The 16835-nt window shown below is 48.8% G+C and overlaps 2 protein-coding genes across 2 annotated transcripts; both read left to right on the forward strand.

The window, feature by feature from the left end:
* The first annotated feature begins 429 nt into the window (after positions 1-429).
* Positions 430-1479, forward strand: FKBPL (FKBP prolyl isomerase like). Its single transcript, XM_042782368.1, has 2 exons — positions 430-804; positions 1012-1479. The coding sequence occupies exons 1-2, from the start codon at positions 430-432 to the stop codon at positions 1477-1479; spliced, it is 843 nt and encodes a 280-aa protein (XP_042638302.1).
* A 560-nt stretch (positions 1480-2039) lies between these two features.
* ATF6B (activating transcription factor 6 beta) lies at positions 2040-14160 on the forward strand. Its single transcript, XM_007951323.2, has 18 exons — positions 2040-2145; positions 2485-2564; positions 2704-2782; positions 3034-3125; positions 3622-3757; positions 9516-9601; positions 9739-9874; positions 9962-10093; positions 10252-10385; positions 11048-11233; positions 11318-11409; positions 11875-12054; positions 12219-12326; positions 12528-12609; positions 12814-12884; positions 13104-13215; positions 13353-13437; positions 13931-14160. Exons 1-18 carry the CDS (start codon positions 2055-2057, stop codon positions 14158-14160), a joined length of 2112 nt encoding a protein of 703 aa, XP_007949514.1. The 5' UTR covers positions 2040-2054.
* Positions 14161-16835: the final 2675 nt, after the last annotated feature.

Here is a 16835-nt window from a genome sequence, read left to right on the forward strand (position 1 = left end):
TGGAGTAAGACTGAGGATCGTATTCAGTGAGCAGTTAGCTTCGGAAGGAGAAGTGATACTAACTCCGGGTATTGTCACCAGGATAGGCGTTTCGGCCTCTTGGGGAGTATTTGATCCGATTGACTTTCCGTAGTCGGGGGCGGCTGTATGAACCGCGGGGAATTGTGGAATTTATAGTTTTGGATTAGGTCGGTGTACAAGGGAGGCTTGAGTAGGGCAGAAAGTAGTCCACATTGGGGTGAGGAGAGGGGGGGACTGGATACTTTCAGCACCCGGGGCCTTTTTCTCAGCAGGACCGAAAGAAAAATCTAAATAAGAATTCTGAAATTAGCGTTGTTTTGGTTTTCTTTTCAGTTACTTAACCTGAATCTGGCCCCTCCATCTCCAACTAAAACTTCCTGCTCATGGTGGAAGAGACCAAGCAGCCAAATGGAGATGCCACCTGGCAATCCAACGGGGGAGAAGGACCCCATTCAACCGCAACAACAGTGGAAAAAGAACTCCCAGGAGAATCTTGATTCAACTCTTCAGATCAGGCAGCAGCCCAGAGATCCTCCTACTAATATCCTTGAGCTGAGCAGAAGTCCAGATCCAGTCAGTCGGGTTCTAGAGAATCCTCAGTGGACTGAAAAACTGGCCTGTGGACTTGAAGGAGACTCTGATAAGTCTCATGGATTAGCCAGTGAGCTGCCAGAGCCCCTTCAAGGTTCTAATCTCTGGTATTGTCCTGATGGGAGCTTTCTCAAGAAGATAGTAACCCGTGGCCAAGGCTTGGATAAACCCAAATTGGGATCCTGCTGCCGTGTACTGGTTTTAGGATTTCCTTTTGGGTCAGGGCTGCCAGAGGGTTGGACAGAGCTAACTTTGGGCATAGGGCCATGGAGGGAGGAACCTTGGGGGGAGCTTTTAGAGAAATGTTTGGAGTCCATGCGTCAAGGTGAGGAGGCAGAGCTTCAGTTCCCTGGGCACTCTGGACCTCCTATCAGGCTCACACTGGCATCCTTTACTCAGGGTCGGGACTCCTGGGAGCTGGAGGCCAGTGAGAAGGAGGCCTTGGCCAGGGAGGAACGTGCTCAAGGCACAGAATTCTTCCGAGCTGGTAACCCTGAAAAGGCTGCCCGATGTTATGGACAGGCTCTTCGTCTGCTGCTGACTTTACCCCCACCTGGCCCTCCAGAACGAACTGCCCTTCATGCTAATCTGGCTGCCTGTCAGCTGCTGTTGGGGCAGCCCCAGTTGGCAGCTCAGAGCTGTGACAGGGTGCTAGAGCGAGAACCTGGCCATTTAAAGGCTTTGTACCGGAGGGGGGTTGCCCAAGCTGCCCTTGGGAACCTGGAAAAAGCAACCGATGACCTCAGGAAGGTGCTGGCAGTAGATCCAAAGAACCGGGCAGCTCAGGAAGAGCTGGGGAAGGTGATCCTTCAGGGGAAGAAACAAGATGCTGAGCTGGCTCAGGGTTTACGCAAGATGTTTGGCTGATTAAAGGTTCAACCTGAAAAGAGACAGAAATCTGTGACTTGTTGTCTGTACTGTGAGACTTTTGGGGGGCCCAGGGGGAGGGTTTCACCCCCAAATCTCATTCTAGCTTTTTTGCCTTTCTAGAATGGATAGCAATACTCTCCTTCTTTTTAAATTTTAATATGGTTACGTGTATTTCGTTTTGGGGGGACTTGGCCACCTCCGACGTTTAGGTAGTGGCTTGAACTTAAAAACTTAGGAATGGCTGAGGGAGATGGAACAGCTTTAAAGCCTGGGAACTACATCTCCCGAGAGGCTGTTTAATCACTGGGACCTATTTAGCGCATGCGCAAATATTACAGCCGGGTACAGTGGAACCGCTGCCCTCTTTCCCCTTGCTCCTATTGGCCGTGGCTATACAGCCACCTCCTCTATTGATCCATGTGCTCAGCACCCCAGTCTTTTACTGGTCGGCAGAGCTTCCGGGACGCCCCCCTTTTTTTTTTTTTTTTTTTTTAAGAGGCAACTGATGAGTTGACTCTGGGGAAAGGCGGGCCTTGGGAACTGTCTCATGGTTGGGGGGCGGGGGGGGAAAGATGGCGGAGCTCATGCTCCTCAGTGAGATTGCTGACCCGACGCGTTTCTTCACGGACAACCTGCTGAGCCCAGAGGACTGGGGTCTGCGGAGTGAGGCCTTGGGGAGGGGAGGGAGCTGTGACAAACTGTGCCCCTGAGGCACGCGGAAAGGAAGCGGAGGCCCAAAGAGGAAGGCTGGGCAAATACGGAATCCACCATCTGATAGAGGGCGGAGCAGAGGGGCTCGCTGTGCATTCGGGGGCTGTGGGAATCTGGGAAGACCTCCACCGTTTGCGGGAACATCAAGTTGTTCTGGAATCGGGGAAGGAGAGGGAGAGATTCTTTGGCTATATCACTTTTCAAGCCGATGAGGCATGGGGCGGGGTCTTGTGTGCAGATCTGTAGGCTGTGACACCAGAATACCCCCCTAACACCCCTCACCCTTTGCAGACTGTGCCCTGTATGCTGGCCTGGATGAAGTGGCCGAGGAGCAGACGCAGCTCTTCCGTTGTCCGGAGCAGGATGTCCCGGTATTGCTCCCTTAGCCTCTTCTCTAACCCTTGGTGGGTGGGAGTGGTCCCAGAATCAGGACTCCCCCCTAGGCTCATCTGGAACCACTCCTTTTTTTATTTCTCACATTCGGGCCTTCTGATTCCTTCCTTTATTCAGTTTGACAGCAGTTGCCTGGACGTAGGAATGGATGCCAGCCCCCCTGAACCCCCATGGGATCCCCTGCCTATCTTCCCAGGTAAGACATCCTTTGTGGTTCTCTCATCCTTTCAGAAACTCTCATCTTCCCACTGTTTCTCAGAAATTATTAAATATGTAATTGCTTGTATCCTCATACCACTTCTACATATAGTCTGTGCACTTTTTTCCTGTTTTAATCTTTTATGTCTGTTCCTTCTCCTTTTCCCTAATGGGTGGATTCCCACCCCCATTCCCTTGGATACTTTTTGGCTCTGCTTCTTGCTTATCTTTGTACCCTCTTTCTTCTAGATCTTCAGGTGAAGTCTGAACCATCCTCCCCCTGCTCTTCCTCCTCCCTCAGTTCTGAATCCTCACATCTCTCCACAGAGCCCTTCAGCCAGGTGAGAGGCTATGTCCCTAGGAACTCTTCTCCATTCCTTTCAACTATTGGTGTTAATGAAATGATTTGTGTGTTAGGAATTCTGGGGTGGGAGGTGCCCTTGTTCCCTGCTTTTGCCACTTCTTTGATGCCCTCATTTTCACACCTCCACACACTGTCTAAAACTGGAGAAAGAGTCTTTTTAATATATGGAGATAAGGGTAGCAGTGGTGGGAAGAGAGTTGTTAATTACTGAGAATCCTGGAACAGCTTCTTGCCAGAGTGCCTACTCTAAGGTAATATTTGAAATCTTGTCCTTCAACCTTCCCACAAGTAAAGTAGAAAGAGAGTATAAGGGCAGGATGTAGGTCACAGAGATACTGGTCCATTCAAATTAGAATGGCAAGTAATTGGTAGTTGGGAAGTGGTAAATCTCTTGTTCTTGTTTTTATTGTCACCAGCTCTCTTGTTTTTTGTTTTTTCTCTTTTTGTTTCCTGTCCTACTCCCACTCACCCAGACCCCTGGAGTAGGGGAGGTGCTGGATGTAAAGACAGAGTCCTTAGCACCCCCATTCTGCCTCCTGGGAGATAGTCCAACATCCCCATTTGGAACCGTCCAAATCAATGTGGGCCCCACCTCAGATGACCCCTCAGGTAATAACAACCTGCCACAATCCCCAAGCATAGCCAAGGTGGCGTGTGTGTGTGTGTGTGTGTGTGTGTGTGTGTGTGTGTGTGTAAATGGAGGAAGCAGTAAGACAGGGAGGGAAAGGTGGGGAGGGGTAAATTGCCGATAACCAAAAGAGAGGACAGAGGCCAGGAAGGAGAGGGAGAAATATAGGAAACCACATCAAAGGCAATATTGAGGAGATGCAGATGTTTTTTCTAGTATTCTAGTAAATTGTGTAATTTAACTTCTATGATTTTGCATTTTATTAAAACTATGGACAATTTAGAGCATACCATTTATGTTATTTTTTTCTTCTGAACATTTTATTATAAAAATTACAGACATACAGAAAAATTGGAATACCATATACCCAAGTCATAGATTCTACAATTAACATTACTTGTGCTGTTTTAAAAAGTGTTCTCATTTATTTTCTTTTGTATCAATGAACTTTATGCCAAGTACTGGACAGGGTACTGGTGAACCCATTTCACAAAGATGAACAAGAGGTGACATCACGCTGACTTGAGAATCCTGTAGTGGAGTGGGAGGAGAAAGACAAGTACCAGTCAATACAGGTGTCATCACTGTAGGATAGAGCTCATCAGGGGGTGCAATGAAAGCTTATAAAAGGGAGTACCTTAGTTTTCTAGTGCTGCTGTAACAGTGATACCACAAGTGGGTGGCTTTAAAAAAAACAGTTATTCTCTTACAGTTCAAGAGGCTAGACATGTGAATTCAGGGTATCAGCTCTAGGGTAAAGCACTCTCTGTCAGCTCTGGGAGAAGATCTCTTCCATCATTCCTCAGTTCCTTCGTGATCATCACATGATGTAGCATCTGTCTTCCCGTTTATGCTTGCTTGTCTCTGTGTCTGTGCTGCTCCTTATAACTCAGAAGTGACTAGGTTTAACACATACTAGACACTGATAGGACTTCGTTTACATAGCAAAGAAAACCTTGTTTCCAAATAGGATTATACCTACATATATAGAGGTTAGGATTCTAACACATATTTTGGGGACACATAATTCAGTTCATATTGGGGGGCATCTCACCTGAATTGGCGTTGGATCAGGGACATGTTCCTAGAGAAAGGGTTACCTGAGCTTAGTTTTGAAGGTTACATAGAAATTAGAAGAATGTGAGATCTGCCTGTGTGTATGTGTGTATCTGCACCCCTTCAGAGTGGATGTGAGGTGGGGATGAGGAGAGCTGTAGTGGAGGGAGGGGGCTTCTTTGTCATGCTAAGGGAATCCTGTGAGCAATTGGGAGTCTTTGAAGAATCAAGCAGGTGAGTGTTATGATTGGGAAGTTGGCTTTAGTAGCAGAGTATAGAGTGGATTTCAGAGACAAGACTGGAGGCAGGAAGACCAAGGGATAGCTTATGCAGTAATTGGAGAAGGATATTCAGATGCTGAGAAGAAGGCAGATTTGCCAAAGAATGAAGTAGAATGGATGTAATTCAGGAATCCTGTGGTTGTTGGAGAGAGGTATGCATCAAAGAGGATACCTGGGTTTCTGGCTGGGCACTGGACAGATTGCAAGAACAGGAACCCTTTGGTCAGGGAGTATGATGCATTCAATATTGAACTTGTTGATTTTTGATTTCAAAGTGACACTAGAACATCCACATTGCCATTGGGTTGATTTTGACTCATAGTGACCTGATAGGGCAGAATAGAACCGCCCCACAGGATTTCCTAAAAAAGATGTTATGCTTCTGTAAAGATTAAGGCTGTAATCTTTATGGAAGCAGATTGCCACATCTTGCTTCTGCAGAGAGGATGGTAGGTTTGAACCACTGACCTTTCAGTTAGCAGCTAAGCTATTTAACCACTATACCACCAGAGCTCTAGAACACAGGAAAAGAGAAATATAGTAAACAGTGGCTATATGTTTTTGAAGCTTGAGAGAAAGAAGTTTTGACTAGAGAGGAAGATTTGGAGGTCATTGATATATGAAAGAAAAAAGAAGTGGCTGAAGCTAGGGAAAGTACAGTCTCTGAGGGTGAGAGTTTAAAGTAAGGAGAGAGCTGACACAAAATCCTGTTGGTATTGATGTTTACAGGGTGGATAGGTAAAAGGGAGTCCACGGAACACTCTGAAACCTAGGCACTAGAGTGTTTGGAAAAGAAGAGTATGGTATCTTAGAGTTGGAGTGAATACAGAGGGTTCCAGAAAGGGGGTTGTAGTCAGCATTAAGTGTCATATGGCAAAGGCAGACTGTTGTTATTGTTGATAGGCTCTGTCTCAGTGACCCTGTGAAACAGAGTCACAATTAAACATTGCCTAGTCCTGTACCATCCTTGCAGTCATCACTATGCTTGAGCTTATTGTTGCAGCCACTCAGTCCATCTTGTTCAGGGTCTTTCTCTTTCTTGTTGACCCTCTCCTTTACCAAACGATGTCCTTCTCCAGGGACTGGTCCATCCTAATAACATGGTCAAAGTAAGAGAGACAAAGTCTCGCCATTCTCACTTCTAAGTAGCATTCTGGCTGTACGTCTTCCGAGATAGATTTGTTCATTCTTTTTTTTTTTTTTTAATTTTTACTGTGATTTGGGTGAAAGTTTACAGAGCAAATTCATTTTTCATACAGCAGTTTATACACATTTTGTCTCATGACATTGACTGCAATACCCCACAGTGTAACAGCTCTCCCAGATTTGTTCATTCTTCTGGCAGTCCATGATATATTCAATATTCTTCGTCAGCACCCTAATTCAAATGCATCAGTTCTTATTTGGTCATCTTTATTCATTGTCCAGCTTTCACATGCATATGAGGCTATTGAAAATACCATGATCAGCCTCACCTTAGTCTTCAAAGTGACATCTTTGTTCTTTAACACTTTAAAGAGGTTTTTTGCAGCACATTTGTCCAGTGCAATAAATCGTTTGATTTTTTGACTACTGCTTCCATGGCCATTGATTATGGATCCAAGTAAAGTGAAACCCTTGACAACTTCAGTGTTTTCTCATTTATCACGATGTTGCTTATTGGTCCAGTTGTGAAGGTGTTTGTTTTCTTTATGTTGAGATGTAATCCATACTGAAAGCTATAGTCTTTGATCTTCATCAATGAGTGCTTCAAGTTCTCTTCACTTTCAGCAAGCAAGGTTATATCATCTTGCTTGGCAGATGTGTCATCTTTACTAGGCAGGCTAGCAAATGGTTAATAACATTAGTTCTGGATCCTGGAGGCCAAGGTTCAAATCTTGGTTCTTTCACTTAGTAGCTGTGTATTTGGGGCAAGTTACTTAACCTCTCTGAGATCCCTGCCTTCTCACTTATAAAAATGAGGGTAATGATCTACTTCATAGGATAGGTTTGTGAGGATGTATAGAGAGAGAGGAGGAGAGAGAGCACATGAAAGTTAGCACTCATTTTCAAATTATTTGTATCAGTTGCGTCTTTGAAGGAAAGAGGTAGCACACCCATATTGGGTAACTGGAAACTGACCTCCCTCCTTTCTTACACCCTCTGTATCCCCTGGCACTGCCTCTGACTGGTTGAAGCTGGAGGGCGAAAGAGCCCGTTGATGCAATCCATTCAGGTTTTCCTCCTGGAGTACAGAACAGGGTAAGGAAGGATGGAGAGTTGCTCTGAAGGAGCAAACAGATACTGTCCAGATCATTATTAAGTGTTATAAAGAGGAAAAACAAAATAAAAATTGAAAAACCTTTATAAGCAAAAAGATCCTCAGTGACTTTATGAATGGTAGAGTTGTTGGAGTTGGAGTCTCTCTTGTTACTTAGGTAAGGTCCCTAGATGGCGCAGTTTACACTTGACTGCTAACCTAAAGGTTGGTGTTTCAAACCCACCCAGTGATACTGCAGAGTAAAACGCCTTGTGATCTTTTATTAAGATTACGGCCAAGGAAACCCTATGGAGCAGTTCTAGTCTGTAACACATGGGGTCACCGGGTTAGAACTGACTCGACAGCGACTAACAACAATTTAGGCTTTTTTTTTTTTTGAGGGTCTGTATTTATCACTTTGCTAGACATGAAGCATAAGACATATCCTTGCTCTTGAGGAGTCTTGTGAGGGTTTAATATATCATGGTTATTTAGTTTGCCTCTGGAGAGGGACATGGGTGGCTGGGGGACAGAGAAGAGAAGATCCACTTTTCATTTAATTTCTCTTTGTACCTTCAGAATTTTATATTATGTGACTGTATTACCTATTCAGAAGTATAAATTGAATTGAAATGATAAAGTAGTGATATTAGTTGACCATATAATTAAGTACCAGAATGAGTGGTATGGAGCAGACTTGGTGACTGACTGGTGACCTTTGGGCTGAATCTGGCTCTCACATGGATTTTGTTTCACCCACAAGAAGTCTGACATTGATTTTCATAGAGTGATTAATGAGGCTTCAAGATACTTTTAACAGAGACCCTGCAGGCTCAGAGGTGATCAGGGCTTTGAGATTTGGTGCCTGGAAGGGAATTTGTGTGAAGGGACGTGTGCAGTGAGCCTTGTTTAAGGCCAGTTGAATTGTTGTGAATGGTGACACATGTGAGTACAGGTAACCAGCAGGCAGTGTGGGAGCCAGGTTTGGAACACAGGTGGCAGTCAGGGATGGAGAGTGGTGATGACAGCTTTGGGACAGTGTCTTAGATTCTTAGGGCTGCCATAAGAAAATACCACAAAGTGAGTAGCTTTAAAGAACAGAAATTTATTTTCCCTCAGTTCAGGAGGCTAAAAGTCCAAATTAAGATCTTGGCTATTTCAGCTCCTTCTGTGGGCCTTTCTCCTAGTTTGTGGGGCCTGTGGTGGTCCTCCATTCCTTTGCTGCTTATAGTTGCATCTGCCTCTTGTCACATGGCATCTGTATTCCTCCCTCTGTTGCTCCCTTTTTATACACCACTCAGAAGGAATTAGGACTGAGACCCACCCTACTGCTGTATAACTGCATTTGACCTAACTGGTAGCAAAAGAAAACTCCATTTCTTGAAAGAAGATTCCATTCACAGGTACAGGAGTTAGGCCTTCAACATACCATCTGGGGGACATAACTCTAGTCCCTGGAGAAGGTTATCATGCTTGGTAAAGTAGATGGTAAAGTAGTGAAAAAGAGGAAAACCCTCAACAAGATGTATTGACACAAGGGCTGCAGCCGTGGGTTCAAGCATAGCAAGGATTGTCAGAGTGGTACAGGACTGGGCAGTGTTTCATTCTATTGTACACAGGGTCACTGTGAGTTGGACTCAGCTCGATAGCACCTAACAACATCAGTTCACTCCCAGTAGATGAGGTGAGGTGAGAAGCCAGCAAGATAGGTGTTTGGGCCATAGGAATGCTGGAGACTCCCCCCTGCTCTGTCCGCCTCTGTGTTTGGACTAGATCTCTGAGTAGGAGAGGGCCAAGCAGAAGGCTAGGACAGCCTGAGGAAAATTGAGCAGTGGTGAGAAGTAGAGGAGTCATTGAGAAAGGAGAAAGGAGAGTGTCAGGCAAAGAAGTAGGAGCGCCTGCAGATCAGTAGCTCCATGTCTTCTCCCTCTGGATGGCCTGCCTCAGGCCAGAATAATGTTGTTTTAGGGATTTAAACTCCTGCTCACCTGAGGTAGATGTAAGTATTGGAGACGAGAACAGTAGGATTAATAACGGGAAGAGTCATTTAAGGAGAAATGACCGTGTCTCCTATTTTCCCATCTTAACCCTCTTCCCCTTCAGCATTTATCTGATACCCAGTTGTTTGTCTCATGCTACCACTCCCACCACCCTCACCCACAGAGGTACAGACCAAGACAGAGCCTGTCTCTCCTTCTTCCTCTGTCAACTCTGAGGCTTCCCTGCTCTCAGCAGAGTCCTCCAACCAGGTGAGCATCAGCTTCCCTTCCTCCTCCCAGACACTCCAGTGATACTTCTGTGACTCTTAAAGTCTAAGAGCTTTCTCTTCTTTAGCTTCTTCTCTTTGGCACTCCTGAGTAACATCACTCCTGAATGCCCCACATAGGCCTTCATAGGCGAGGAGGTACTGGAAGTGAAGACAGAGTCTCCAACCCCTCCAGGGTGCCTCCTGCAGGATGTCCCAACCCCCCCATTTGGAGCAGTCCAGATCAGCATGGGCCCGTCCCCTGATGGCTCCTCAGGTAAAAAAGCCTCCTAACACCTGGGGCCTCTGGCAAGAGGTCTGTACTCCTGATATGCCTTCCTTCCTTCCTCTCACTGTCCTGCAGGCAAAGCCCTGGCTGCACGGAAGCCAGCACTGCAGCCCAAACCTGTGATGATAACCACTGTCCCACTACCACCCAGAGCTGTGCCTCCGAGCACCACTGTTGTTCTGCAGCACCTCGTCCAGCCACCCCCAGGTACTGAAGAAAGAGAAGGAGATGTGCTGGATGGGCCTTCTCAGGGTGCTCACAGCTTCTGAGGCTTCTAACCCTTAGGTGCTCAGGTGTGAGGTGGACACAAAAGCCCCACCTGACTCATGGTTCTCTGACCTCTCTCTCCTACTCTGTTGCTCCAGTGTCCCCAGTTGTCCTTATCCAGGGTGCTATTCGAGTCCAGCCTGAGGGCCCAACCCCCCCTGCTCCACGGCCTGAGAGGAAGAGCATTGTTCCAGCTCCTATGCCTGGGAATTCCTGCCCACCTGAAGTGGATGTAACTATTGGGGAGAAAGAGAGTAAAGTTAATAATAGGAAGACAGGAGGAAAGTCTGTCATAGGAGAGAACTGTGGAAGAAAGGAGCTGAGAGCCAGGAGCAAAAAGTGAGGAAGTAGACCCATAAGATGATCCTGAGGGTCAGAGTGGACCCTGTTTATATACGAATACAACCTTCATGATGTTTTGGGGTCCTTAGGTTTGGTATTACTGCAGATGGAGAAATGGGGTAGTCCTCAGTAAAGCAAAGGCAGGGAAGTCACACCATGTTAAGGTTTTGGCAGTAGTTGATGTGGGGTGGGAAGGGGGAATAACAGGTAAAGAATTCTTTAATTATTTTATAGCAAGGTTAAACTCTGGGCCTTAGAAAGGAAAACTGGTAAGAAGGAAGACCCACTAAGGAAAGGAACCAAGGTTCTACCAGGATGGAGGAAGTTCCTTCTGCAGTCTGACTTCTCCCAGCTTTGAGGAACAAGATCAGGGAGCATTCTCTGGAATGCTTTAAGTAAAGAGCAAAAACCCCTCTTTGGCTATGTACATAGGGGCTGGTAAGGCAGGGAAAGGCCCATGTTAACTCTGAGTGGTCAGTCACTAGAATTGAGGCCATGGTCCCACCTCTCCCACCCATCCTTCATTCTCTTTCTGACCTTCTGGGTGCTTAGGCAAAGTTGCTGAAGCGGCAGCAGCGGATGATTAAGAACCGGGAGTCAGCCTGTCAGTCTCGCAGGAAGAAGAAAGAGTATCTGCAGGGCCTGGAAGAGAAGTTGCAAGCGGTGTTGACTGACAACCAGCAATTGCGCCGGGAGAATGCTGCCCTCCGCCGGCAGCTGGAGGCCCTGCTGGCCAAGGTGAGGCTGGTCTGTCCATTGGGAGCCAGCAGCAGCACATCCTTGGGATGCCTCACCCTCCTTGTCTCTTCCTCTGCACTTTAGAACAGTGAGCTCAAGTTAGGGTCTGGAAACAGGAAGGTGGTCTGCATCATGGTCTTCCTCCTCTTCATTGCCTTCAACTTTGGGCCTGTCAGGTGAGACCCTCCCCAACACCCCAGAACCTTCTATGGTGTAGCACCTCCCCACCCCCTCACCCCCAGCCACCTGTTTGCCTGCTTTGGCGAGTCCATCTCATTCCACTCACACACAGATGGCTATGGTGGCCTTGGCACCGATGGTGTTTCCAGCCAGACCTTTCTTGCTGCGTCATTTCTTTTGTAAATGGTCCATTGCGGAGGAGATGATGGTGCTGCTGATAGTGATAAAAAGAGTGACTGTTTAGTGCTTACTGAGTTCTATGCTATAACTTAAGTGCTTACCTTTTCTCATGTTCTTGGTCCTATGAGGTAGGTACCATTCTCATTCCCATATTACAGATGAAGAGACAGGGTTGTAGAGCAGATCGGGGCCCAGGCAGTCTGTGTGCAGAGCTCTTGTTCTTACCCAGAGATTCGCTAAGTGGGGATTCCTCGTTGTGCTCCGTCCTTCCTCATCCACAGCATCAGTGAGCCTCCTTCGGCTCCAGTCTCTCCTCCTACGAGCAAGGAGGAGCCTCGGCCCCGGAGGCACCTGTTGGAGTTCTCAGAGCAAGAGCCAGTTCCAGGAGTCACACCCCCCCAGGGGTCCTCGCAAGGGCCTGAGGAGCCCCAGCCCAGTCCTGCAGGCCGACCCAGTTTCAGGTGAGAAAAAGGGCCTCCTGTCCTTTGGCAGTGCTGGGTGAGTCTCTTCCCCCAAATATGTCCTGTCCTTTTGGGGGAGAGCCAGGGCTGTTCATTGCTTCTCTGTCAGTGGGGGTAGGGTGCTGGCAATCACTGATCATTGCCTCCTCCCGGCCTCACTCCAGGAACCTGACAGCCTTCCCTGGGGGTGCCAAGGAGCTGCTACTGAGAGACCTGGACCAGCTCTTTCTCTCCTCCGATTGCCGTCACTTTAATCGAACAGAGTCTCTGAGGTGTGGGGGGTTTATGACTGGGGCTCAGAGCTTCCTCCTGCCCTCCCTCCCTCCCTCCTGAGCCCCTCCACAGATGGCCTGGCTGTCATCTTATGCTGCAGCCCCAGCTCTTCTTGTCCACTTGTCTGTCTTCTGTGTGCGGTCAAGGAAAGTGCAAATCTTGGCCTGGAATGTGGCATTGACGTTCTTCTGCCTCCCCAGGCTTGCAGATGAGTTGAGTGGCTGGGTCCAGCGCCACCAGAGAGGCCGGCGGAAGATCCCTCAGAGGGCCCAGGAGAGACAGGTAGGAGAGGTGGAACTGATTCAAGGATGGCCAATGAAGACAAGGGCTAACGTCCTGGGGATTTTGAGTGGGTATCTTGAGGAGGTGTGAGGGATTGTTTGGAACAAGTGAAGGGGTGGGTGTGAGGTGCCAGCAACTTCTAGGGGCTGTCTCTTTTCCTTCTCCCTTCACCCTCTCCAAATCCTTAGATACCTCTCCTTCCAGAAGTCTCAGCTACGAAAGAAATCTCCTCCAGTTAAAGCAGTCCCCACCCGACCCCCAGGGCCCCCAGAGAGGTGAGTATGAAAAAGGATGCTTTCTGATTAAGTGAGGCTCCATTCTAAAGAGCTGTGCCCCTGCTAGCTGTCCTGTGTTGCGTATTTTTCCACCCACGCGATTATGCTCCCTTATCTTTTGGGGCCTCCTGTTTCTTTTTCTCTCATCTTCTCCCTGTCCCTAGTGGGAATTGGGACTTGGGCTTAGGTTCTCCCAAATCTTATTTCCCACTTGCCTAGGGGTTCTGTGGGCCAGCTGCAGCTATATCGCCACCCAGACCGTTCCCAGCCGGAGTTCCTGGATGCAATTGACCGGCGAGAAGACACATTTTATGTTGTTTCCTTCCGAAGGGTGAGTCTTCCTCCTCACTCCCTGTCTGTCATTTTGGGTTGCCTAGCAGTCTGTCTTAGAGGGGAGGTGTAGAGTAGGGCCAGGAACTTGTTGGCATCTTTTCCTCCCCCTCCTGCTCTGGCCCCTCTATTTCCTAGGACCACTTGCTGCTCCCAGCCATCAGCCACAATAAGACCTCCCGGCCTAAGATGTCCCTGGTGATGCCTGCCATGGCCCCCAATGGTAATTTGTTCCCTGCAAGGTGTGGGAGGGGTCCTCAGATGGAGGAAGGGGGACGTCTAGATGGGGAGAGCCACATGAGGAGCTGAGGAGGAAATTGGGGGGAGGAGTAGAACATCCCAGAGAAATGCTAGATTCGTAGATGGGAAGAAGCTGGGAAAGGAGACTGATGGGAGGAGGGTGAAGGTCCTGATCTTTGGCCAGGGCGCTCGGGTAGGTGGCTGGGCAGAGGAGGGTGGGCTAGAAACCTGCCAGACTCTAACTTCCTTTTTTCCTCTTGACTTCCTCACCTGTATGACCCCGCTCTCATCAATGATGTTTTCTTTTTCTACCCCTCTTCTTCTCACACCAAACTCCATCTGTGCCATCCCCTCCAACTCCCAAAATGGAGCCGCTGCCTCCCTGCCCTTTCCTTTCCGCCTGCTCACCTCTGCTTTCCTGGCCCCTCCTCCGTGGGCTTCCCCACCTCCTCCCCTTGACTTTCCCCTTCTCACAGAGACTCTGTCGGGCCGGGGGCCCCCGGGGGACTATGAGGAGATGATGCAGATCGAGTGTGAGGTCATGGACACCAGGGTGATTCACATCAAGACTTCCACGGTGCCCCCCTCACTCCGAAAACAGCCGTCCCCGACCCCTGGCAATGCCACCAGGGACCCCTTGCCAGCTCCTGCAGCCAGCCAGGCCCACCAGACCCCCCACCAACCCCTCTACCTCAATCACCCCTGACCTCAGCAGCTCACACTCACTTTGCATTGGGGAGTAAGGGCTAGGGGTGACCAAGTGGAAATACTGCTCATTTCCCTGCTCGCTGGGCTTGGGGCAATCGGTCAAGGAAAGACAGGGTGTGGGGTCAAGCACTTATTTGGAGGTATGGGGGGAGATTCAGCTCTCCTCTCACCCCCTCTTCAGAATTTAGGGTTCCTCTCCTTTCTGTGGACCCTCAGTCCCTGCTTTCTCCTTTGAGGGCATTAAGTGAGCTTACTTGTAGGGGTGGGCTCCTGCATATTCTTTATTCTTTTATTTGTCTGAGGGATGGGAACCATGTCCTCAGGTGGGACAAGGGAAGTTTTACAATTCAGGGTTAATTACTGGGAGTAAAGGAGGGGTATGTGTGTGTGTGGGATCAAGTTTATGTGTACGCATATCTTGTTTTTTATTATTAAATAAACAACTTGGAGGGAGTTAAAGGAATGGTGCTGCCTTCCTGACTAGGGTCGGGGAGTTTGGGGGAAAGTGGCTTTTATAGCATCAAAGAACTAAGTAGCAAAGATGCAGCTGGCTCAGGGGTGGAGTGGGTGTGGGATCACAGACCTCATGTCATTCCCTTGTCCCCACCCCCTGCAAGATGGGTATGTCTGTGTCTAGCAGGGAATGGTGGGGGTGTCTCATGGTGTGACAGACCAGAAGATGCAGATCTCTGGAATGTGTCTGGGTAAACAGGAAGGACAGGGGGCCCCATGCCCTTCGCCCTTTGGGGTGAACAGCCTCTGGGTCCCCTGCTCTCCAGCAGGTTCCCCTCCCGCCTTTCACTTTCTCGGGTGAGGAGCTCAAATAATGGGCTGGGGTCAGAAGGCTCTGAGCCCAGGAAGGTGGGCCATAGTAGAGATGGGGGTGGTTTGGGGAGGGAAGGGAGATGTTGGGGGCACCCTCTTAGTCCTGAGCTGCAGGAGACAGACTTTAGAGTCCAGGTGAAAGGAAAACATGAGTATGCCTGGCAGAACAGGCCATGCACGCATTCTGATTAGGAGGGAAGGGGAGCAGGGAAAGGCTGAGGAGCCAAGGCTCAGCCCTAACCTGCAGAGATGCCTGGCCAGCAGCCCCTCAGGCCTGACCCTGCAGGAGTGTCCTGGGTCAGCTGGAGGGTGTTGGCTGGGCCTGGGCTCAGCGCCCAGATGACTGGACAGGGGCCACCCGGGCCACAAGCCCAGCCTGAAGGAGGAGGGAAGGACCTCACGTGTCCAGCCAGGCTCTCCCCCAGCCCATTACTGTGTTTGGGGTGAAAACAGACTGGGTCACTATGGCAACTTGGAACTGGGGCTCCCAGGAACTAAGTCTGTCCTCCCTCCAGAGGGCAGCCCTGGCTGCTCAGCCCACACATCCTGTCCAAGAGTCCCAGGGGCTGATCCCAGCCTTATCCAGGCAGTGTAATGCAAGAGCAAGAATTTTGGATTCAGATCACCTGAGTTGGATTCCCTGGCTTGGATATTATTAGTGAATATCCTTGATACATAATGCACACTTTGAGCCTTAGTTTCCTCATCTGTGTAATGGGAAGCACTGATCTGGTGGACAAATAGGATAGATAATGTTTGCAGTGCATGGTCCATAGTGGATATGGCTTTTCCTTATGCCTTGCTCCTTTCTCTCCCTGTTTGCAATGTCTTTTCCTCTTGTTCTCTCCTGCTTTGCTCACATCTGGATGCCATTGCCTCTTTCTCCTTCTTGACCCCAAGCTTAAGAAAGTGCTGGCATCTCAGACTGGGAACTCTAGGGTATGGTGGGTTGTACCTCTGCTGAGTGGCAGGGGGCAGCTGGCACAGAATTAGGAGGTGGCCTCTTGGCTGAGGGAGTCGGATGATGGGAAGGAGGTGTGGCAAGTGGTGTACATACCATTGTGGGGGAAAGCAGGTTGAGCCCACGTGGATCTCCATTCCTCAAGCCACACACACCCTCTCCAAGGCCACCTCAGACTGCCAGACCACGGTCTTGTGCCTCATTGGGCTCTTTTGGCTCTGAGCCACCTTGTCTTTTTTGTCCTGCTTTTCTTCTGCCACGACCTCCTGCTTTCTGTCCTCAGGTCCTTGCCTTTTGTTTCTGTGTCATCCCTGATTACATTATCTCCTCTTTCTCCTCCTCTTCTCTCTTGACTTCTTGCCTTTTTTTCCCCTTCACCCCCACCATGAGATACTGCTTTTCTTTTTGACCCTTTAATTTTTGTTCAAGGAGTGCTGGTGGCACAGTGGTTAAGTGCTCAGCTGCTAACCAGAAGGTCAGTGGTTCAAACCCACTAACCACTCCACAGGAGAAAGATGAAGCAGTCTGCTTCTGTGAAGCTTACAGCCTTGGAAATCCCGTGGGGCAGTTCTGTCCTACAGAGTCGCTGAGTCAGAATCAACTCGATGGCAATGGGTTTTGTTTGAATTCCTTTTGTTCGTTTTACTGGTTTCTTCTTTTTTTTTCTTTTCTGCTTCACTGTTCTTCCCTTAATTCTTTCCTCTCTGTCTTCTCATCTCCTGCTGCTGACCCTAGGCTTGCCTCCTCCCTTTTTCATGCCACCCCCCTTTTCCCTTTCCATTCCTTTGCCAACATTCCTTGACCCTTTCCATTACTTCCTCTCTTCTACCCACCCCCCCAGTCTGTTCACCGCCCCCCCCGCCCCACTTCCCCACTCCAATTCTTCG

This window comes from Orycteropus afer, unplaced genomic scaffold (assembly GCF_000298275.1).
Source record: "Orycteropus afer afer isolate SDZICR_OR568_19922 unplaced genomic scaffold, OryAfe1.0 scaffold00294, whole genome shotgun sequence".
In the NCBI taxonomy this organism is placed as follows: Eukaryota; Metazoa; Chordata; class Mammalia; order Tubulidentata; family Orycteropodidae; genus Orycteropus; species Orycteropus afer.